This window comes from Osmia lignaria, chromosome 11 (genome assembly GCF_051020975.1).
Source record: "Osmia lignaria lignaria isolate PbOS001 chromosome 11, iyOsmLign1, whole genome shotgun sequence".
NCBI lineage: Eukaryota > Metazoa > Arthropoda > Insecta > Hymenoptera > Megachilidae > Osmia > Osmia lignaria.
The window spans coordinates 8,000,475-8,021,853 of NC_135042.1; the positions used below are offsets into that span (position 1 = coordinate 8,000,475).

The 21,379-nt window shown below is 35.1% G+C and overlaps 1 protein-coding gene across 3 annotated transcripts in view; it reads left to right on the top strand.

Annotated features, from left to right (window-relative positions):
* The window catches only part of Cad99C (cadherin 99C), a 113,875-nt gene that overhangs the window by 88,121 nt on the left and 4,375 nt on the right, over positions 1-21,379 (top strand). The window contains exons 6-20 of one of the 3 annotated variants that reach the window (XM_034322966.2): positions 506-769; positions 10,847-10,996; positions 12,073-12,291; positions 12,880-13,074; positions 14,669-14,956; positions 15,584-15,901; positions 16,702-16,842; positions 17,029-17,313; positions 17,862-18,035; positions 18,245-18,454; positions 18,687-18,818; positions 18,892-19,008; positions 19,313-19,711; positions 20,066-20,694; positions 21,146-21,376. In XM_034322966.2, the coding sequence (XP_034178857.2) occupies positions 506-769; positions 10,847-10,996; positions 12,073-12,291; positions 12,880-13,074; positions 14,669-14,956; positions 15,584-15,901; positions 16,702-16,842; positions 17,029-17,313; positions 17,862-18,035; positions 18,245-18,454; positions 18,687-18,818; positions 18,892-19,008; positions 19,313-19,711; positions 20,066-20,694; positions 21,146-21,376 (3,752 nt within the window). Of the gene's footprint in view, positions 1-505; positions 770-7,002; positions 7,495-10,846; positions 10,997-12,072; positions 12,292-12,879; positions 13,075-14,668; positions 14,957-15,583; positions 15,902-16,701; positions 16,843-17,028; positions 17,314-17,861; positions 18,036-18,244; positions 18,455-18,686; positions 18,819-18,891; positions 19,009-19,312; positions 19,712-20,065; positions 20,695-21,145; positions 21,377-21,379 lie in introns of those variants that run through there. The other 2 variants (XM_034322967.2, XM_034322970.2) reach the window with 2 other exon arrangements.

Sequence of the window (21,379 nt, forward strand, 5' to 3'; positions counted from 1 at the left end):
ATCGCGGAGAGAACGTGCTCCGATACGAACTTATGAGCGAATATCTCTCGTTGGCGTGGCCGATTTTTAGCTTCACGGCCGATTATCAGACGGGAATAATCCAGCTTCCTCAGTTTCTCTTTTGTGAAACCATTCGACCGGTCAGCTTCGTCGGGGATTAATTAGTTTAAACAGAGATCATGAAGGCGTTCCGCGATCTCGATCGAGGGAACTCTCGCGATTCTGCAATTGCGAACGATAGGTCATGCTGTGCTAACTATGAAATTGAAAGTGCATTCTGTTAAGTATAGTTTGTTAATTCGAAGATAATTAATAGTTGCATTATATTGGCAATGATACGTCGATGTATTGTGCAAAAATGAAAGATGGCCAGGGGGTGGCACGTTCCACCTTTGCCCCAAGGAAAACTTATTTTTCTCATCTAGAAAATTTCTCACAGAAATAAAATTGATATCAATTTCTTGATTAGAAATTTTATTTAAAAAAAATTTTTTTCTGTTTGCAGTTAACACCAGTTGGTTCTACGATCTTTAAAAATGTAGTCGCCGTAGATGCAGATGCCGGTGTGAATGGCATTGTCGAGTACTCGATCGCTCCTGGAGACGGAACTAGAATCGGCAATAACGAGGGAGTCGGTCGGAATAGAATCACGACAGCCGATGGATACGGTTATTTCAGCATAAACTTACCTCATCAAGGCCAAGTTACTGTTAATCGTACTCTCGACTTCGAGAAGACGCAACGATATCTCGTCACCATTTTGGCTTCGGTAAGTGTCGATTGTTTAATCTTCAAATAATGGAACCGGGTCATTCGTAAATTCAAATCTTTGGAATGTATTTTATAAGAGTGCTATCAGGTACTCAAACATTTAAACAAAAATTATTTCAAAGGGGTTGTATTAAATTTGTAAAATTAGAAGGAACCTAAAATTGAACTTGGCTGATAAAATGAATCGTCAAGATCACGTAGATGAAAGTACTCAGTTTACTTATTATTTTCTATTTGTTAATATTATCCAAATCACGATTCAATTTAAAATTCATATTAAGAAAGTTCGCTGAAATGCAGCAATTTCTCATAGAGCGGAATAGATGTTGTTGCATAAAAAATTAATACTCTCACCTTGCAAAAACACTTGACAGTGGTAGGATTAAAATTTCCCTGAAACAACAATTCGTATGTATAGTATGCAAACCGGTAATGAAACACAGTCAGTGAAGCTAATGACCATGAAGCACAGCCTGTTGATAATAAAAACGCAGCCTGCTAGTGTATCATTATTTCAACCGTGTAATTTATCAAGCCTGTGACATCGATTACGCCTAACGGTACACGCGTATATCGATCACTCGGGCATTATAATTTCCCGTTTTATAATTCAAGGCATTCGCGATGCTCTTAAACGTGAATTCTGTTAAAATTTCATAAAAATATGCTGCAATTCCATGCGCTTACATTATATGCAAATGCGTCGTCCGATTTGGATAAGAATGGGTCGGTTGCAATCTCTGGCTCACGCTTGACCGTATTTCCCCGCTTTACATTAGATACCGACCATTTGTCTATGGAAATCTCGCCGACGTTATTTAATCGGTTCGTAAACTGTGCTGGAACTGTTTCCCTTGGCTCTCGTGCTCGCGATCGGTTTGGTTGCTAATCGGTACTAACGTTTGCAAGCCTACTGGGAGCTTTCTGTCGAAATTCGACGGAATTAGGTGCAAATGCGATAACGATTCAGGTACATTTCGATATTATTCCAGAATAACGAGTGATTTTTTATATTATTCAAATTAACTTATGAATTGCAGTTTTAGGGAGAAGAAATTTAAATATTTTATATTGCTATGTCAAAAAATTAAGAAATCGTGAGATTTTTTAAATTTCTGTATGAAATAGTTTACGAATTATTAATTTTTTAATATTATATTTTAATATTTTTATATGTAAAGTATTCCAAAGAATTTATTTACGCGAAATATAATATGCAGATTCATTAGAAGAAAGTAAATGCATAAGTGCATATGCAAGTGCATCGATGCACTTATGCACTACCTATATTATTTCTTTCATCTCGTTTAAAAGATATGAAATAAATATTTTCATACTAAATATTGCGTTTCTCGTACATGCTTTGAAGCATAGAACACGTAGGTATTTAGATTAGTTCGTGTTTTCATTATACCAGCAAATGGAGGACCTGGCTTTCAGTAGAGTAGTTCCGGCTGTGGTCAACCCCAAGGGATTAAGCACTCTGAAATCTTCGCTAATCCTCTTTTGCACTCATTTTAGCTTGTAATATTCAACTATTACGATGTAACGTTATCATATAGGTGGTATGTAATTTAAACTTGCTTACAAAGTTGCAAAATTTGCAATATTTTAATTTATATACCTTTCTATAATTGTCAACAAAATTAATCCCTTTTTTTATTCAACTCAATTGGGTATCAAATAGTTTATTTTTAAAAATTCATCGAATGATAAAACATTGTAATATTTCATTTCTTGATGTCGTTAAGAGATCTCGTAAAAGGTAGATGTACACCGAGGACCATTGCATTCACTTCCGAGCAGTTGCTTTTTAATTAAACCACCAACACAGTTTCCATTAAAATAATTATTCCCAAATTGGTACGTTTACTCAACTCTATGGCGAATTCAGGGGCATTACGAAGAGGCGGTGTTGGGAATGGTGGTCAACCAGTGTAGGACGAAAACGTAAGAAAGGTGACTTGGTGAGTCATCGAGACGAGTCACTGATCTTTCGGACTACATTCGCATTTGCATATCGATTCTCACTGGTTTCTTATTGTTACGTGTACTCTGTGTCCACTGCTTATAAAAACGAACACATTTACTCGTTTATTTTTCGTTTTCAAAGTATAGATAGAACTAAATTTTAATAATTACAATTAATAAAGTTTTTCATTACAATTTTATTTTATTATTCATAGGAATTTTTAAAAATATAAAAATTATAAATGTAATTATTTGAGTCAATACTACCCTTATGTGGAGAGGTTTGAATTTGTTAATGCTGTTTAAATTTTTATTTCATTTTAAATGAATTTTCATAAAAGAAGAAGAATATTTTGGATTACGAGCATTTGTCACTGGATGTTTGAAGTTTTAATTAAATTTTACTATTCTTCACATGCCTTCAAATCAGTGTTTGTGACATATTTTCTCATAAAAGTTTCCTGATTTCAATGTTTATTTTTTAATAAATTGTATATCGAATGTTTATTTCTAATCTACACAGAAATGTAAATTTTTAATTTATGTTGTGTAAGATTAATTTAAAATATTTATTTAAATTTTAATTTAATCTTTATGCAATCGGTCGAGCAAATAAGCAAAGAATGCAAGCAATACCTATAGCTCGTCGAAAAGACTGCAGTCACGCACTATTGAGCAACAAATGAAAACACACTGAGGCAAAGAATGCATGGAACGATTCGTAACTCAAGCGTTAAATTTCATTGATTCCTGTAATTAATAATACCAAAAAATCCTTTTAAAAAACTACATACACGTATCGTATAATCTCATTCGCTTTTCATATCAATGCTTATTTTATCAGATGTGTAACACAAATTCATTCTATTTATTCAATATACGTATATATAAATTTGCCAAATTCTCTGCTCTACCGTTAATAATGTTGCAACAAAAATTAAAGCTGCACTTTCCATATTTACCAGTTATTCTAAATTCAATGCACTCCAGATGCACTCTCATTTTAGCTGAAGTGCAACCAGAGAATATGGTTGCCTTTGCCATTGGAGGTGCCATTTTTAATTACTTTCAATGAATCAAAATGCTTAATGCATCAAACTTAACATTAATTTTTTACCACTGCAGTATATTTAACAAATATACTACTGAATGTTTTATAACTAAAACGACTATTTAATTCGCAACAACTCGGCACAATTTCTATTATACCCCTTTTTTAATTTCTCACAAATTCCAAGTATTAATCTACCATGCGACCATCATACAGCTGCCATCGATAGAGTGCGTGTCTGCCTCTCTGTTACCGATGATGTTAATCGTATCGGTATCGATCAGGATCGACGTCCCTTGTAACGAGTGTCAATCGATCGAAGCCTTGTAAATGTCACCGACTCGATCCGTGGGCTAGGCAAACAAAGAAACTCGCGGTTGCAAACGGGTAGCCGCGAATAGGATAACGCACGGTGGGCTGCGGGTATGGCACGACTTATATGCACCGGTGTATGCACATGCAACTGGCAAGGTAGGACAGTCGCCTCGTTGCATTAGTCACCTTTCGGCTCGCGGCAATGTAAGGCAGCTAGCTTGAAATTTTCGTTCGACTGGCGTGTAACATTCGTCGCGTATGTAATACGTGAAATTTACTCCCCTGTGATTGCATGCAACGCGTGAAAAAGTGCATTCGAATCACGAACGGCGAGCACGCTCGTTATTGAAAGTGAAACCGTGTCACATCGGTTAACCGTGGAAATTATGGTCCTGTGGATATATTTAGAACGATAAATACATTTTCGGTGATTATCGTAATTTAAAGTGTTACTTGGGTAGATCTGAATTTTGCAATTTTTAATCCTTTCACTTTGGCAGTTGTTATGTTGTAATCGTGAAGTGGTAGCATAATTTCCTTTTAAATTCTTCACACCAATTAAGAAAAATAAAAATTCTCATTAACATCTCGAATACTGTGGTGGTCATCAATAACCAGTACTTAAAATTGAGTATACTCGAATAATAATTAATAGAAAATAATAGACAAACATTTGCTGATATATTAATAATGTAAGGTATTAAATAGAAAGCTGGAAATTTGAAATTAAAAAATTAATTATTCCTATTCTTAATAATTAGAACTTCGCTTATTAGAGATGTTAGAGTTGGAAATTATATATTTATTTCAAACAGCTATCTGACGTCTCCGAAAACATAACAGTTTGTCCGAGCCGTGTCATCATGTCCAGATGAAACTTAGTCAAAGGGTTAATTGTAAATCCTCGGAAGGAGTGAGGTAACGCTAAGGTCTGCGCGCGAAACGTTTCATCAACATCAAATCCACGTCGACGTTCATCGCGAACGTAGATTAATGGTGAACATTAGACGGATACGTGGGTGTTCGTCAAACGAACGGTTTCTACAACGTGGCCACGGGAAGCCGCTTCTCTCGTATGTAACAAGTGTTTGTGCATTGGCGTAGGCGAGAGGATCGGTGCCCGTTTCACGCGTGACGACCATCACAGACCGGTGTAACTTGCTCAGATTTCACCGGGGATAAAAAGTTTATGCAAATCGCGGAATGACGGTCAATTATTTTCATTCGTCGACGTTTACGATTACCGGTACTTTCTTCCTAGTCATCGCAGTATAACAGTTCATTTGCGAGACATGAAAATTGATAAGCATGAAAGTAATGAAATATTGAGGCTGCAAGAAGATAATTGAAGATAAAATTAACTTCGTTTCTAATTGCTTTAACTATTAGGTTGCGGAGAAAATTCATAATTAAATCTTTAATCAAACGTTGTGGTATGTGATATTTATAGGATTTCGAAAGGGTTAAAGTATAGTTGGGGGCGGAGATATAGCAACAGAATTCGAACATTGAAATTTTGAATGCAATTTTTAAGCAAAAGTGTTTACATCATATTTCTTACATTTTTAGGAAAAGGGTCAATCATTATACATATAGAGGCGAACAATTGTGTACATTACCTTATACCGATATTCTTTTGAATTACTTCTGTATTTCGACTTCCGAAATATAACTGGAATTATCAGTCAGGTTGCATAGACAGCCTTACTATACTTCCTGTTTCAATGCCACAGGGGTGTACCTCGCGAGACGGTGATTACCGATCGTGGATCAGTTCCTTCCGCGTCGAACGAACAGCAATATTAGATAGATAGCGGCGTGACTGAATCTCGGAGCTCCAATAAAACAATGAGTCTCGCGCCATATTACAACGTCCCGGCGAGGGCAGACTTGCACCGCATAAAATTACACGGTAATCTCGATTCGAGACAACGAAACCAGCCGTGGAAAAACGAGCCTCTATGCAGATTGCGCAAGGTGTAGCGTGCGCATGACGTTTCCGGAAACCGGCCGCGTAACCTGAAGGCGCTCTTATACAGACGGCTGTACAGATGATCGATTTCTGTAAAGAACGAATACAGACACAATGTTCGCCGAAGGAAATCATACGGGGGGTTCGACGATAAAATCGTCCAAGCGTACCCGTGCTTCTTTCCCTTCGAACGTGATACATGCGTATCGCGATGTTCCATGCCATCGTATTATAAAGTTACCATTTTTTGTAACAGTATAGTATTCTGGTGTTATGATGGAACATGTTCGGCGTGAGGATAATTTCATTGCGGAAGCAATGAATTGAATTTATTTATTTTTATTTGCTTTTTATTAGTTTATTTTAACCTCAGTTACTGTACAATGGACTATTTATCGATATGAAATTTTTTATTGCCTTCTCTTTTTATTTTTGTCAAATGTTCTCTATCTTTTATTCAGAACTTTTTCTATTTTAACTTCTCCCTCTGTTTTCCTGAAAAAAAGGCCTTCCTATCAATCTAGTGTTTTGCTGACTGTTCCACACGCTTTTAATTATTTTTCTCTTTTCCCTTTTTTGATTGATTGATATATTGCGTTTGAGTACATACTCCAAAAATTGAATGTTTTTGTCAATATTTTCATGTTGATTGTAACTGGAGTTATTAAATAAAATAGAAAGAGAATTGAGATAAATAAATTCTTGAGTGCTCTTGATATATTAAATTACAAAACTACAAAATTAAATAAAATTGTCCACCATCCAAGGGTTAAGTACGTATACGATTATACTTAATTTTATGATTTAAGTCATTATGACTGAACACATGAATTTCCTAATTTTTATTAGAAATTAAAATTAACATATATAAACGTGTTTTTTTTCACAAATAGACTTCCTAAAATAATTGCTCTACACCAAACCATAAATGAACAATTGTTCTAATCAATTGGCCACCCAATGGAATACCTCGTGAAATAATTCAAGTTCATACTCCGAACATATGCCCCGCATAGTTACCCAAAAGATCGGTGATTTACACAGCGTCGCAAGAATGTTGCAATTTAACGACGATGTTTAACCGCGAATGCTAAGGATGCATGACCAGTTTGACGAGCGACATAATAACTGCCAGTTCCAGTTAGGGCACAAAAAACACACCTACCGTGTCATTCGTTTATCGCTGCTCGATCCACGGGATTCTTGGGACACCTTTTAAGCTCGGGACAGTAAAATTGCTAAGTAATTTCGTGGTTGAGCGAAATAATGCTCGTTAGTGAAAGAAACGGAGAAACTGATAAAAGTGTACAAGCAATCGACAATGGAATCATTTGATCCGGTAAAGGTGCTCCTGATCGTAACAATCCTCTGTCCAAGGGTCGACGACGTGGTTTCAATGGTGACTGACCAGCAGGTATGTTGATCGTGCACGGATTACACGAATCTTTTAGCGTCAACATTGACAACGAATGATGCATGTAACGATCGTACCTCATGGTATATTCATCAACCATGGTCAGGTATTAAATAAGCTTATATTAACATCTCTATCAATCAGAACACGATGGAACCGCGTGACTTTCTCCTGATCAAATCCTATTCGAAGTTTGATACAGACAGGTTGTACACGTAGAAGTGAAATGCTTCTTAATTATTATTATAGGTTGTTGCATATCAAACTGCATAGAAAGTCTGACATAAAAGTACTGTAAAATAGCATGTATGATAGATCAATTTGTAGCTTAACGTTTGATAAAAATAGCTACATAAATCCTTCATTGATGTTTTTAATGGGAAATGGCTGGTTGTCGATTATAGCAAATAATGATGAATCTTGAAATATGGGAAGAATGACATACGATTTCATGACAGAAAATTATCACAAAATCGTACTTATGGTATGTCAATTTAAAGCTTGAAGATTAACGAAAATGACTGTATACAGGCTTCGTTAATATTCATAACACAAATTGGCTGATTCTTATTGGAAAGAAACAATGGAACATTTAAGGTCCACGATATTCCATCGATTCGACATTACGGGTATTTCTCCTTCATTGAACGGAGAAATGAAATTGCCAGGACATCATTACGTTTGCTGAGGATATCGTACAAGAGTCACAGCAATTTCATGCAACCTCAGAATCGCAGTCATAAAATTCGCCTTGCGAAACGCGATCGATACCCTGCAAGTTTCGTTTCTTTTTTTATGCTATCGTTCGTGTAGCTTTTTGAAAAGCTTGCTTAACCGAGAAATATTCAGAGCATGCTGCAGTATTTTTCCTTGAAAAATGCAGTGGTGGAAGGTTGCGATAAATAAATGGTAAAGTGTGGTATAGGTGACGATGACGCACGAGGTCACTGCTGAAGCACAATAGTCCGTGACAGAGAACGTCAGCAATTTTAATTCTTTTTTTATTTCTTTATAAACCTCGCAATTATTTCGTTTTTTCGGAAGCTATATTTTACTATAGAATTTTCACTGAATCGATTAGTGTAATGACCGGGTTATAAAACGTTTCTTAATTCATCGACCTAATTTCATATCACTGTACTTTTCAAATATTTGTAATTATAAATTTTCTTTCAATTATGTCGACAACTTTTAGTGCTATATAATTTCTGTTTAAATAAATTTATAAAATAGAATTTTTTTATTATTCTGTTTAAAATAAAAAGGTTTTACATTTTGAATTAAAAAAATACAGCAGTGTTTGAAATTCAATCTACTTTTAAACTGTTACTGCGATACCAACTCTTGAATGGTCATTTTGCATCGTTTGAGATGGAGACTGATGGTTACTGGTATCACTTTCAATTCCGACAATAAAACGAATCACGTACAATGATAGTGAATCTTTGCCATATATTGAACCTATAATCTATCTTCCTAGCAAGCAGTACCCGTTGCAACATCTGCTGTTACAGGTGTGGTTCATTTGAATATTATGTGGAACAGCTGGTCCACTTCTTCTGGACGCATTGTCCTTCCTTTCACATAAATCTTCTTGACATCGATATACCTGGAACTTACGTACGTGCAGACTATACTGAATTGTTTATCGATCTTTCTTTAAAGTGATGTTAGTATTCCGATGGTCACTTCAGGATTTCTTATTTCTTTGAATAATAAAGGATTTGTTCAGTTTTGCAGAAGAATGCAAATTTAATTTTTTTTATTGCTTTTCATATTTGAATTCAAGTGAATTTTAATCGGTTTTCTTTTCCATGGGTTCTTTACACGGTCCGTTGTCCGAGGATTAATGTAAATCGCGACAAACTTAAGCAAACTCTTCCAATAAACCTGCAGTTGCATCAGACACGCGACAATAGCATCCGCAGCTGTTCCTCGCCAACTTTGCTGCTTTATGTACAATTGCAACCAGCGTTGTCTTCGCCATATACGTGACAGTAATCGGTACTTTCCTAAACCGATCGCAGAAGTTTGTCTCATAAGATCATCAAGTTCCGAGAACTTTTCAGTCGACAGGTTTCGGCGAGTTTGAAACAAGAAAACGACAAGTTGCGTACACCAGCCAATTGCTTATCGATTTTAGTGTCGATAAACAGGAAACCAGTGATTTAAGGAAATGGAACGAAGAATTTCAATTACCTTCTGTAACCCAAATTTAATATCTTCAAGGAAACAAACGGTGAAATGTAGAAAGTCTGACATAATTTTATGACAAAAGTATTGCAAAATACCACTAATGTTTTCATCAATATTCTTTTTCAAAATGAGTGGTTTCTCATTGGAACGAACAAGTGCTATTTTGTGACATTTTTATGTCATCAAATTTTGTTAGAAAACGAAGATTGCAATATAATATTTGTTTTATTAACATATGCTCGATCAAACAATTGTTTTCAGACATTCTTTCATATATCTCCCTGAAATTGTTATTTCAACATTCAGTTTGAAGCATGAACATTGGATTTATGAAATATGAAACACTGTTGAAATAACTAGTTTCAATTCCGCCGTGAACTCGCAGCACAAAGGGATACTTGACATTATTATTGTTTCTCTTCCTCCATACGTTTCAGAATCCGCAAACGTGTATATAAAGTACACTCTAACGCGTACACGATACAAAAATAAATTTCCCAATTTGATTGCTGAATAATTAAATCATTCGTGTCAACAATTACTGTTTGAAATTTGCTATATCGATCCGTACGGATACAAGTTTGTTTTCCCAAGAACGTGATACAGTTTCATTTAAATTATTAATCTTTTTCCTGCAATGACGTTTTTCCAATTACTCCTTATGTTCTATATGTTTTTAATTTCGTACTGAAACAACGGTAAATATTGTTAACGTACTTAATTGAAATTTTAAGTTGAAACTTGAGCTCAAATAATGAAAATTCTAATTAGAAATACTAATCAAATTAAAGCTATTTTCTGAATATAAATTATATTCCTTATAATAAAAACACAATTTACTGAGAATTTATTTTAATTTTATTGAAGAATCCACCGGCAACAATTTAAAATATGTGATGTTAATTTAAGAAAAGAAATGTTTATCGTAACATTTAGGATAATTGTTCATTAATTTATACACTATATTAAATCTCAATCAATTTACTTTTATGTATTCAAGATATTAAATAGTACCTATATCAATTGCTTCTAAGCTTTTTACATTCATTACAACATAAAAAATAATTTCAATCGTGCATGTAATTTTTTCTTTTCAGTGATTGATAGCAGGACATAATAATTATGTAGTGTGTAATTATATCCTGTTTGTTCACAGGACCGAGCAAGGAATATATCTGAACGTTTCACATCTACTACCACCTTGACAGTAAACATTAGGGACGATGATGACCAGGATCCTTCCTTCATCTACCAAGGTTGCATGCTCTCGGATGGAGCTTGCATTAATCCTGAATATTCAGCATCTGTATGTAAATTCATTTAATTTATGTGTCATTTGAAATAATTTAATTAACTCTCCTGTCTTCAAAATTTCCATAGCAAACAGAAATTTTACTGCACGTAAATATAAATTGTTATAATTTCCAAGACATTCACAATATTAGATTGTAATTTTCCATAAATATTACAAACTTTTAATACTTCTGAAGCATCTTCTTATTTGACTAAGAATTACAAAGTAATAAAAATTAAATTCTATGATAATGAGTAGCTTCTGAATCACTCAATTTTAAGTAAGAATAATTGCTTTTCTTAGAAGTAGCCGTATTATTGATTACGTGCTTCCTATCAGTGAAGTATAATAACTCGAAAAGTATAACTGACGTACAAAGCATTTCCATTTCAACGTTTCCATTACGTCAGGTTCAAGATTTGCTATAGTGAGTCACAAAGCACCCAATTAAAACTTTCATTCGAAGTGTCAAAGCGTATTCAGAATGGGAAACCTTAAGTAGGACATCCTCTTTTATGTAATCATATCGTGCATCTCATTTGCTTAAATTATAATGCATTAACATATTATCATGTAATACACTATATTATATTACACAGTATAATATTACGGTATTCTTATAAGGCGTGGAGGAGCTAAGCTGATCAATTTCGTCTTCCTTGAATTAAATTTCATATCTTACATTATAATTTATAATTAAGGATGCCTTATATAAAGTCATTCGAAAAATAATTTATTTTTGTAATTTAAAAAAGGAAACTAAATTTCATAGGATCAAATAATTGTTAATAGATATTATTATTTCAAAATTATTGAATTATTAAATTATTTAATGCTCTTTTTTATTACAAAAAATCTTTCCGGAAATTATTAATAATTTTTCAAACGATTATTCGAATAGGGTACTCAGAAACGGATGTAACTTTCCATTGCGCTCCTAGCAAGAAACATGAATCGCGAAGCGAAACACAGCGAACAACCCTTCATCTTTAATACACGATCGATTTCTTTGCATTGAAATCTTACGCGACACCATAGTAAACCATCGACGAACCGGTTCTATGCATTGTGCATTTTTTTCCCACCAGGTATCGAGTGGAGTGTTATCCGGAATACTCAATATATCGCCGGAGAAAATACAGGCTGTTGATATGGACAGTATAAACGCGCCTATTTATTACACGTTCCTCAGTGGCAACCCATCGAATTATCGAGAATTTTTCGAAATAAATCCAAATACAGGCGCCGTGAAGCAAATCAAGGCGGTGGACACGACGGTGACCAAGAAATTCGATATCAACATTAAGGTGAGTTTTGTAATAATCGACCTCAAAAATTGAAAATATTTTCTTTTCAATTTTTATTTAGTTTAATAACTGTAGGAAAGACCAATTAAAAAAGTAATTTAAAAGTATATACAAAAGAGCCCATACAAGGGTGCACCGATAAGTTTCCGTAATCAACGTCTTTTACCTTGGAAACCAATTTCGTGTATAGATCCATTAGATTCTTATTTTCCGCTTGCAATACTCCAACTTTGTCCTGAACACTTTGATAAAGTTCCAATATTTGTTGGGAGAAAGTTTGACATCCAGAAGAGGTTGTAATTTAATTCTTCCAACTTTTTGGTACCTTATTTTATTAGTTACTCTCAACTTGCATAATTATAATAGACGCATAAAAAAGTAATTTTTATTCTTTAATTTATTCTTAATAGCTAAAACAGTAATTGGCATTAAATTTATTTTAAAAATTACAGAAATACTCCAAAGTGCTTTTTAAAATAATGAACTCTACGAAGTTATTCAACCGAATTCGAATTTATCTTTTGAACACTGGTTAAATTCAAAATCCTGAAATAATACTAACTAATCTATTCGTTTGTTTCACGATAGGCTGTCGAAGTATCCGAAGCGAAGCGATCAGCTACAGCCAAATTGACCATTACAGTGAAGCCAGTAGACAGTAATCCTCCAATTATAACGGCATCAAACGTGGAGGGTTTCGTGGACGAGAATGCCCCTATTGGAACAAAAGTTATTGATAAAAATGGTGATCCTATAGTGCTCACTGTTTCGGATGCTGATTTGGTAAGTTCAATCAGTGCATTTAATTTATTCAACGTTCCGTAAATAAAATGCGAATTGACCGCTTAATTTCCCTTATCACTCGCGGATGACAATTTCGTTTCTTTATTATCACACCGATTATTGTATAAGGAAAGAAAAAAAAATTGGTGAAAGGATCGACGGGTTAAGCAACGAGGACAGAAATGAATATTTACACGGTAGATTTCAAAACGACTCGCCACCTCTTCGATGACGGGAGGAAGTCGATTACATAATCTGAAATACATATTTTATCCAGGAATATCCGTAAAATTAGCATATCGTTGTAAGAGATCGTGGTTATATACTGGCGAGTTAAATGGAGCAGCCAGGTTTACCGATAAGGAGCAACGATTATCATTGGCATAAAATTTGCAACAGGCAACGTTGCACTTTCTCGTTCTTGTACGGAGATTTCCAATTTCTACGAGCAAAATAATCCTTTCATCCGGTCTATCTGCTGGAAAATCCTTTCATAAGTTTCTATATTAAATTCTCTGACGTAATATGCAATAACCATACAAAAAAAAAATTGAAATCACTTGCTAATTTTTATAAAAATTAGAAGTATCTATTATCTGCAACTATTTTTAAGTTTAACCCTCGAACGGCGGACCATGGAGAGAGCCATAATTTTAATTTAATTTCGTGCAATATCATTTTAAAATTTCCATTGTATGTCCGTTTTATTGAACCGCTGTAATCAGATGTAACAGTCTCGTAATAGCGAAAAAGATAACGGCTGATGCGTTTCATTTCAACAAGACATCGACAATTTCCGTCGAAATTGCCCAACCGGAACTTTACTGCACAGTCTGCCGCGATGCAATTGCACCGGGCTTCGGTCAGTCGTTAACGGACACATTTTCAGCAACTTTATTGCACGTGGAAGAGCGGATACGCCCACACGTTCATTTGCAAAGTCCTTTATGCGCCGATAGAATGAACGTGGATACGATCTCTTTTCTCGAAATGAACGTACCCCTTCGGGCCGATGTTTCGAATGTTGCTTCAGGATTGATCAACTTTGGGATATATAGGACTTATTTCGCTTGCATGGGACAATTTTAAATTAAATGAAATACGTTGTAGATTTCATTAATACTGCAACAAGTTTCTGTTGATCAAAGCTTTCTTTGCATGCTCTGTAGTCTCACGTGTAGCTGTTATAAATATTCACGAGATATTAGGTTCTTTTGGAGATGTAGTACTAGGGGTAGTAATTACTTTTCGTTATTCATTCATCAATTTACATGAGTTGTAGATATTATAAAATGATGAACTTCAAGAGAAATGTTTAATAGGTTTTGGTTTGATGATATAAAACAAAAGAGATATAATCAAATATAATCAAATATGCAGTGTAAATTTTAGAATAAAGATAGCAAAATAATATAATGAATAATTTCTAATTTAATATCCTTAAGTGAATATAATAAAATTTAGGAAATGAAAATAATATGAAGTACAAAATTAAATAAAAATTGTGGCAATTTATATTAATTCGGTTCCAAAATTCCTAACTCGAAACTTGCAAAATATTTATATAAATGAAATAATAATAATTGACATTTAGGGTCCAGAAGATCCGAAACCGGCGTACACGTTCGAATTAACCACCAATTTCTTTGCGATCGATCCGACCGGCGTGCTAATCATAAACGAAGAGAATCTGGACCGGGATCCTCCGAGTCCAGGCCGTTTCCGGTTTCAAGTGGTGGCCAGAGAAAAAACGGGTGTCGCAGCTTCCGCGCCATTATCGTTCGTAGTGACATTGAACGACGTTAATGACAATGCTCCCATGCTTCCCATGATAGCTCCTATCACTGTTCAAGCTGGAGAAACAAAGAGAGTGGTGACAAAGGTAGGTAGACATTCACTGTGAATAATTCTGCGATATTAATGGTAACAAAGGAAGAAATTTGAATGGTGTTATAAGGGATACAATACTATGTCAGGAAGAATTGGACAGACGTTTTAAGGAGATAATAGTTTATTCAAGTACCATTTTTTTTTATGATGAAGTAAAAGATATTTCTTTTTTCTTCTCAAGAATAAGATGAATATTGTTCTTCAATTATAACGCTATAATTGGAACAACTGTATATTTATTTTTCATTAAAATTCTTTAGGAAATTATATGGATATTGGACAAATATTAAATGTGTTAGGTAATCGAATAGGAACTATTTACAGTGCAAATTTTCTAATAATTTTCTAATACTTTCTTTTAGATTTATAAATTATTAATTTTTAAAATACCTACATTATCAAAAGGCAATGAATTTTTACCAAAAATTGTAATATTTCATGGCTCCTATAAAATTCAAATAAATAAATACCATACAGCTTTCACTTCCCTCGTATCCCTTCTTCCCCTCTTTTCATCGCTATTTTCCTTTCATTCCCTTTCATCCAGATATGATAAAAATCGCATTTACACCTGCACCATATGTACGGCAAAGAATTCAATATCACTGGATCCCATCAGGTGGAGGCGACGGATAACGACGAAGGGGAGAACGCCGAGATAACGTACAGCATTTATCACGTGTCGAATAACGGGTTGCATAAATTTAAAATCGACCCGAAGACCGGTGTGATCGAATCGGTGAGGAAGTTGAACGCTGGCGAACAGTTCAGTATTACGGTTCAAGCAACCGACAAGGGTGGAAAGTATTCCCAAACCATCGTCGAGGTTAACGTAATCCCTGGACCTAATACTAGAAGCCCAGTCTTTCAACAACCGGTATACGAGGTGCAGGTCAGCGAGGGAGCCTCGATTAATTCCACGGTCGCAACAATTACTGTGAGTATCCTTAATTACAATGGAATAATTTAACCCTTTGATTACTAACAGCACGTATAAGCAGTTTACTTATTCTTCGTAATAAGATCTTGAGGATGCTGTGTTGTACCTTTAGCGAACTATGTTATTACCTAGTGTAATGGTGATATTATGATTATTGTGCAATAAAAGTTGATATTTGTAACTATTTAACACTTAGTAAATGTAAAAGCAATCTAACAATAAGTGGAATATGATCACGTACATTGGATCTAGTATTTTTGGATATTGGGTATTTTGATCTTGAAATTTGAAAATTTGATTCATTGTAACACATCAGGGGGTTACTGAAATTAAGTAAATCTTGAAGTTTACCAAAGTATGTTAAACAAACATACCAACTGAACATTAGATTTTAAAACATACTCCTTGAACTTGCTAATGCTCTCTTGAAAGTTTGCAACTCGCTAACTCTTCGTTTACTCTCAAGCAAACTTACCCCGTATCGTAGATTTGCTACTTTGCTACATATTCCTACATATCCACTTCTGATAATCCCACACATTTCTGAAACTTAAACCCTTCGAGTACCATACTGACCCTTGACTTCTAAAAGCTTTAATCTTTTAATTAATCTATCAGGAAGGAGGTAACGCTATGTAAAGTAGAATTAAAAAGTATAAAATGATTAGTAACAAACATTTTACATAAGAGGATTATTCAATCTCTTGAAAGATTATTTTCCTTTTATAAAATCATTTTTATAATAAATAAATATAAATTGTTTTATTCCTTGAACCTATTTAATATTCGTTCTACAGGCAGTTGATCCTGAAAATGATCCAGTATCATACTCGATAGTTTCTGGTAACGATCTACGCCAGTTCGCGATCGGTGATAAATCAGGTGTAATCACTGTTATAAGGAAATTGGATCGAGAAGATTTAACCCGTTATCAGCTGGTAAGTTAATTTCACAAATTCCTTTGACTCTCGTGCATCCTTTAAATAATTATTAAATACACAGACACTGTTAGTTTCTGTATAAAAGAATTATAAAGTAATTTAATAAATCCAAAAATTATTTTTTTTCTGAAATAATGGCAATTCATTGAAAGTTCGATCTCCAATTACAATTTTATCTATCAGCTGATAAAGGCCGAAGATTCCGGTGGTCTCTCCAGCACAGCGACGGTAAATATCAAAGTGACTGATATTAATGACAAAAATCCCGAATTCGTGGATTTGCCATACGAATTCACCGTGAAAGAAGGTGAAGCTCGAAAATTAATTGGCCGCGTGCACGCTGAAGATGCTGATGAAGGTATTAACGCTGAAATCACGTATTTTGCACCGGACGATATCCCATTCACGGTGGATCCTGAAACTGGAGACGTGCTGACGAAAATCGTTCTGGATTACGAGCAGAATGATGTAAGTACCTGTTCGTGCCGGGTCAATCGTGACTCAGATCAACGATCTTATGAAATCTGTTGAATGAAAGATTATCATAAATTGAAAAAATTTATCAAATCAAAAGGAAAATCAAAAGGAGTCTAAATTAAATTTAAATTATGACTGTTCCAGATTTAAGGGGATCTTAATTTAAATTTTTTCATTATTTTCAAGTATTATTATTAATAATTACTAGTAGTATTATTCGAAATATAGCAAAGTTTCAAAATTAAAGTTAATCCTCGGATGGCAGACTATGGAGAGATCCCTAATTTAATTTAATTTAATTTTTCTAAATTTTACTCTGCTTCTCTAAAAATTATTCTTCCAATATATATAAAACCCTTCCGTTTAAAAATGATACAATTCAAGTTACGTTAATATTCTTGCACCTATATGTCTTGCAAGTTTTGATCCCGACTGACCCAGACTCCGCTGTTGAAGGGTTCATACGTTAATCTTAAAAGCAAAGTTAACACGAAAAGTTTCAAGTGCACCTAGAAATTGAATTTTATTTAATTCCTCAGGAATACAAGTTCGTGGTAACTGCCAGAGATGGTGCGCCAGATTATCGTCTGGCTACCGCTACCGTTACCGTGAAAGTTATAGATGTTGAAGACGAAGTTCCCGTTTTCCATCAGAGTAGCTACGAAGCCCGAGTTAAGGAGAATGTGCCCGATTACACGGTGCTTCAAGTGACGGTAAATCATGATACACTCGAACGACATTTTGTTGTTGATAAAATAAATGTTTCATCCAGGAATTAGCGCGACACGTTAATTTCATACGAGATACTGGATAACTTTTTGCGTTGTCGATTCTCATTTTACTATTGTAGTGGAAGGAACGTGGTAAATTCTGGACGAATAATCATCCTTCTCGAGCCTAAAGCAAACGCAATTAATTCCAGGCTGATGATCCGGACACAAAGAAGCAAATCACATACATGATCAAACAAGGGGACACCGAGCTGTTCAGCATTGATCCGAAGACTGGAGTGATAAAAACCATCCGTGGTTTGGACTACGAGAGAGAGAATCAACACATCCTTATTATTGGAACTGTGGAAAATACCAGTGATTTGCCTGGTTCTACTACCAAGGTTGTGGTCAATGTACAGGTATTGATTACTATCATTTTTATTTTTTTATTTTTCCACATCAAATGTTTAAATAATGCAGGCAAAATATATGAAATAATTTCGTAAGGTAATTGGAAATATTTCTAATATTGATTGTGAAGTCGACTGAATAGATTGTGATGGAATAATGCTCTTATAATGAAAATTGGATTCTATATTAATTTTCTGGACAACTACATATGTATGTGTATATATTTCTTTGTTATGTTAGGATGTTAATGATATTCCGCCAGTGTTCACGTCAGTACCGCGTCCGATTACTTTGGACGACGACGTTCCCATCAGTACGACGGTCATCAATCTTATAGCAACTGATTCCGATGGCACAGCTCCCGGAAATCAGGTATATATTCGCGATCCATCGACAGGAATCTCTATTCTGAAGCTGAGATTGCTATTGTCCGTTCTGTTCATAGGTGAGATACGAAATCGTCGGTCGTGGAATAGCGAACAAGTATTTCGTGATTGACCCAGATACCGGTGTGCTCAGAATTAGAGACGATTTGCGTAAGGAAACTGACACTGAATATCAGGTATTTTTCGTTTATTTATATCTGTTGCCTATTTTTCTTTATCAACCCTCCAGTCGATTATGACCCAGATTTACAAAACGTATACGAAGATACCTAGTTTAAAATCAGGTATTCAGACTTTTAAATAAAGAAGTATAAATTTTAAATACTTTGAAAATTAGAAAATTAAATAAAAATACAATTTCAATTGCCGTAGTCTCAGGGATAGAGGGTCAAAAAATAACTCGCTGTTACTTCTGTTATTAAATTTGGCGCTATAATGAAATCTTTTAAATTCATGGGGTCGCGTTAATGAATATTTCAGGTCGATGTTCGCGCGTACGATATGGGAGAGCCGCAATTGTCGTCGGTCACGACAGTGCCGATTTACGTTCGTCACGTTGCGACGGTGCCGCCGGAAATCGGCTTAGGATTCGCAGAAAACTCGTACAACGTCGATGTGCCCGAGGACGCGGGCGATAACACGCTCATCAAGATAATCACGGTCATTAATAGTCACGCCCACGATACGACGCCGTTGAAGTGCGAGATTTACAGCGGCAACGAGAATGAATTATTTGAAGCCAACGTAACGGAGGAACGAAACTGTGCGTTGAGGTTGAAGAAAGGTGCTTTGGATTTCGAAACGACCGAATCTTATCAAGTTAAGATCAGATTGGAGTCGCTGTCAGGTCTGCTGAACTCTGGCAGGAATACAACAATGGTAATAGAAATATACTTTTAAAATTTTTATCTAATAAATCAATTGGATATAATATTTTATGCAAATTGCATTTAAACAGAAAATTTTTAATTTTGCAAATTTAAGTTTTTATTTAGTTGTCCCAATTTTCATTAATTTAATAGAGCTACTCATAATCGTTAACGTAATTAGAATTTTATTCCACGGAGGGCAAAGTTCGAAATTCTGGAATTTTTGTCTTTGAATTCTGAAATTCTAATGTCCTAACTTCCCAACTTCCTAACTGAGTCTTCAATTCAGGAGCTACCATCCTTTTACCCTTTGGAGCTTATCCTTATTTTTCCTTAAAAAAGGAATCACATTTTCAATTTACAGGTGAAGATTCAAGTGCTCGACGTGAATGATAACAAGCCAGAATTCATCTTCCCAGAAAGTAATCAAAAGCTATCCCGAGGGCGTTATTTCGCAGCGATACCTAGAGCAGCTCAGTTTACATCGACTGTGATCCAAATAAAGGCTCATGACAAGGACAATGGAAAATACGGGAAACTTGAGTACAAGATACTCGGAGGAAGAGGCTCGGATTACTTTGCCATGGACGGCTTTTCCGGAATAATTAGAACCACTGCTACGTTCGACAACGTGGATCCGGCGGAACTTCCGTTCAAATTCGATGTCCGCGTTCGGGACAATCCTAATTCGACCGACAACTTTAATTCAATCGTCGCTCCGGTCATTGTCAATTTGATTGGCGAGGAGAATCTAATGATCCTGGTGGTTCAAGACGCGTCACCCGATGTCTTGCAAAAAGAAGCACCTAAAATTGCTAGTATAATTGAAGAGAAGAGTGATCTGTTGATTGGTATTGATAGAGTTGCTGTGAGGAAGAATCTGACCAAAAATGGCACCGTTGAAATGTATCCTCAGGACTCGGATGTATGGTTCTACGCGGTTGATCCAGATACGGAAGCTATTTTGGATAGAAATAGCTCAAGAATACAAAGGTAAGTAAATGGAAATCTTTTGAATAATATTAATTAACGATGTATGAAGACGGTATAGAGACATTTCTTTTTCCTCTTCAAAGGAACAGTACCTTTTTGAAAGACAAAGTATTTGAAAATATTGTTCTTTTATGTTTACAGCAATTTTCATTTCTCTTTGTAACAATTCTTAAAATTAATTTTATTCGAGCTTACTCTATGTCCTTGCAGTTATTTTTCTTAAGTTTTTCCTTAAACCTTGATTTTCATTGGATCTACTGTTCTATAAACTGTAAACACTTTTCACAACAGTTACGAGGCTCGATAAAGTCATAGTCATCATGGAATAACGTAATAGTTTTACATCACCATGCAGTTCCTACTCGCTTCCTCGTGACTACTTCATAAACTTCTGTTATCGTACAAGGTTCTCCGGTTTGAAATTGCAAGAGGCTGTATTATTTCGTTCCAGATCTATCATAGAGAAGCCAGCAATGTCGAATATCACTTTCGACGTGTCTACTTTAGTTAGAGCTAACGCCATCGACATCCATGCACCTGTGATGCCAGCTGAGCCAGTTCGCACGCAAACTGCCATTGCTTTCAGTGGCGAAGTATTTCCTTATGCTTTGATAATCATCGCCTGTGTTATACTGATTTTAGGAATCGCTGGTATCATCTATATCTGCGTCTCTTGGTCCAGGTA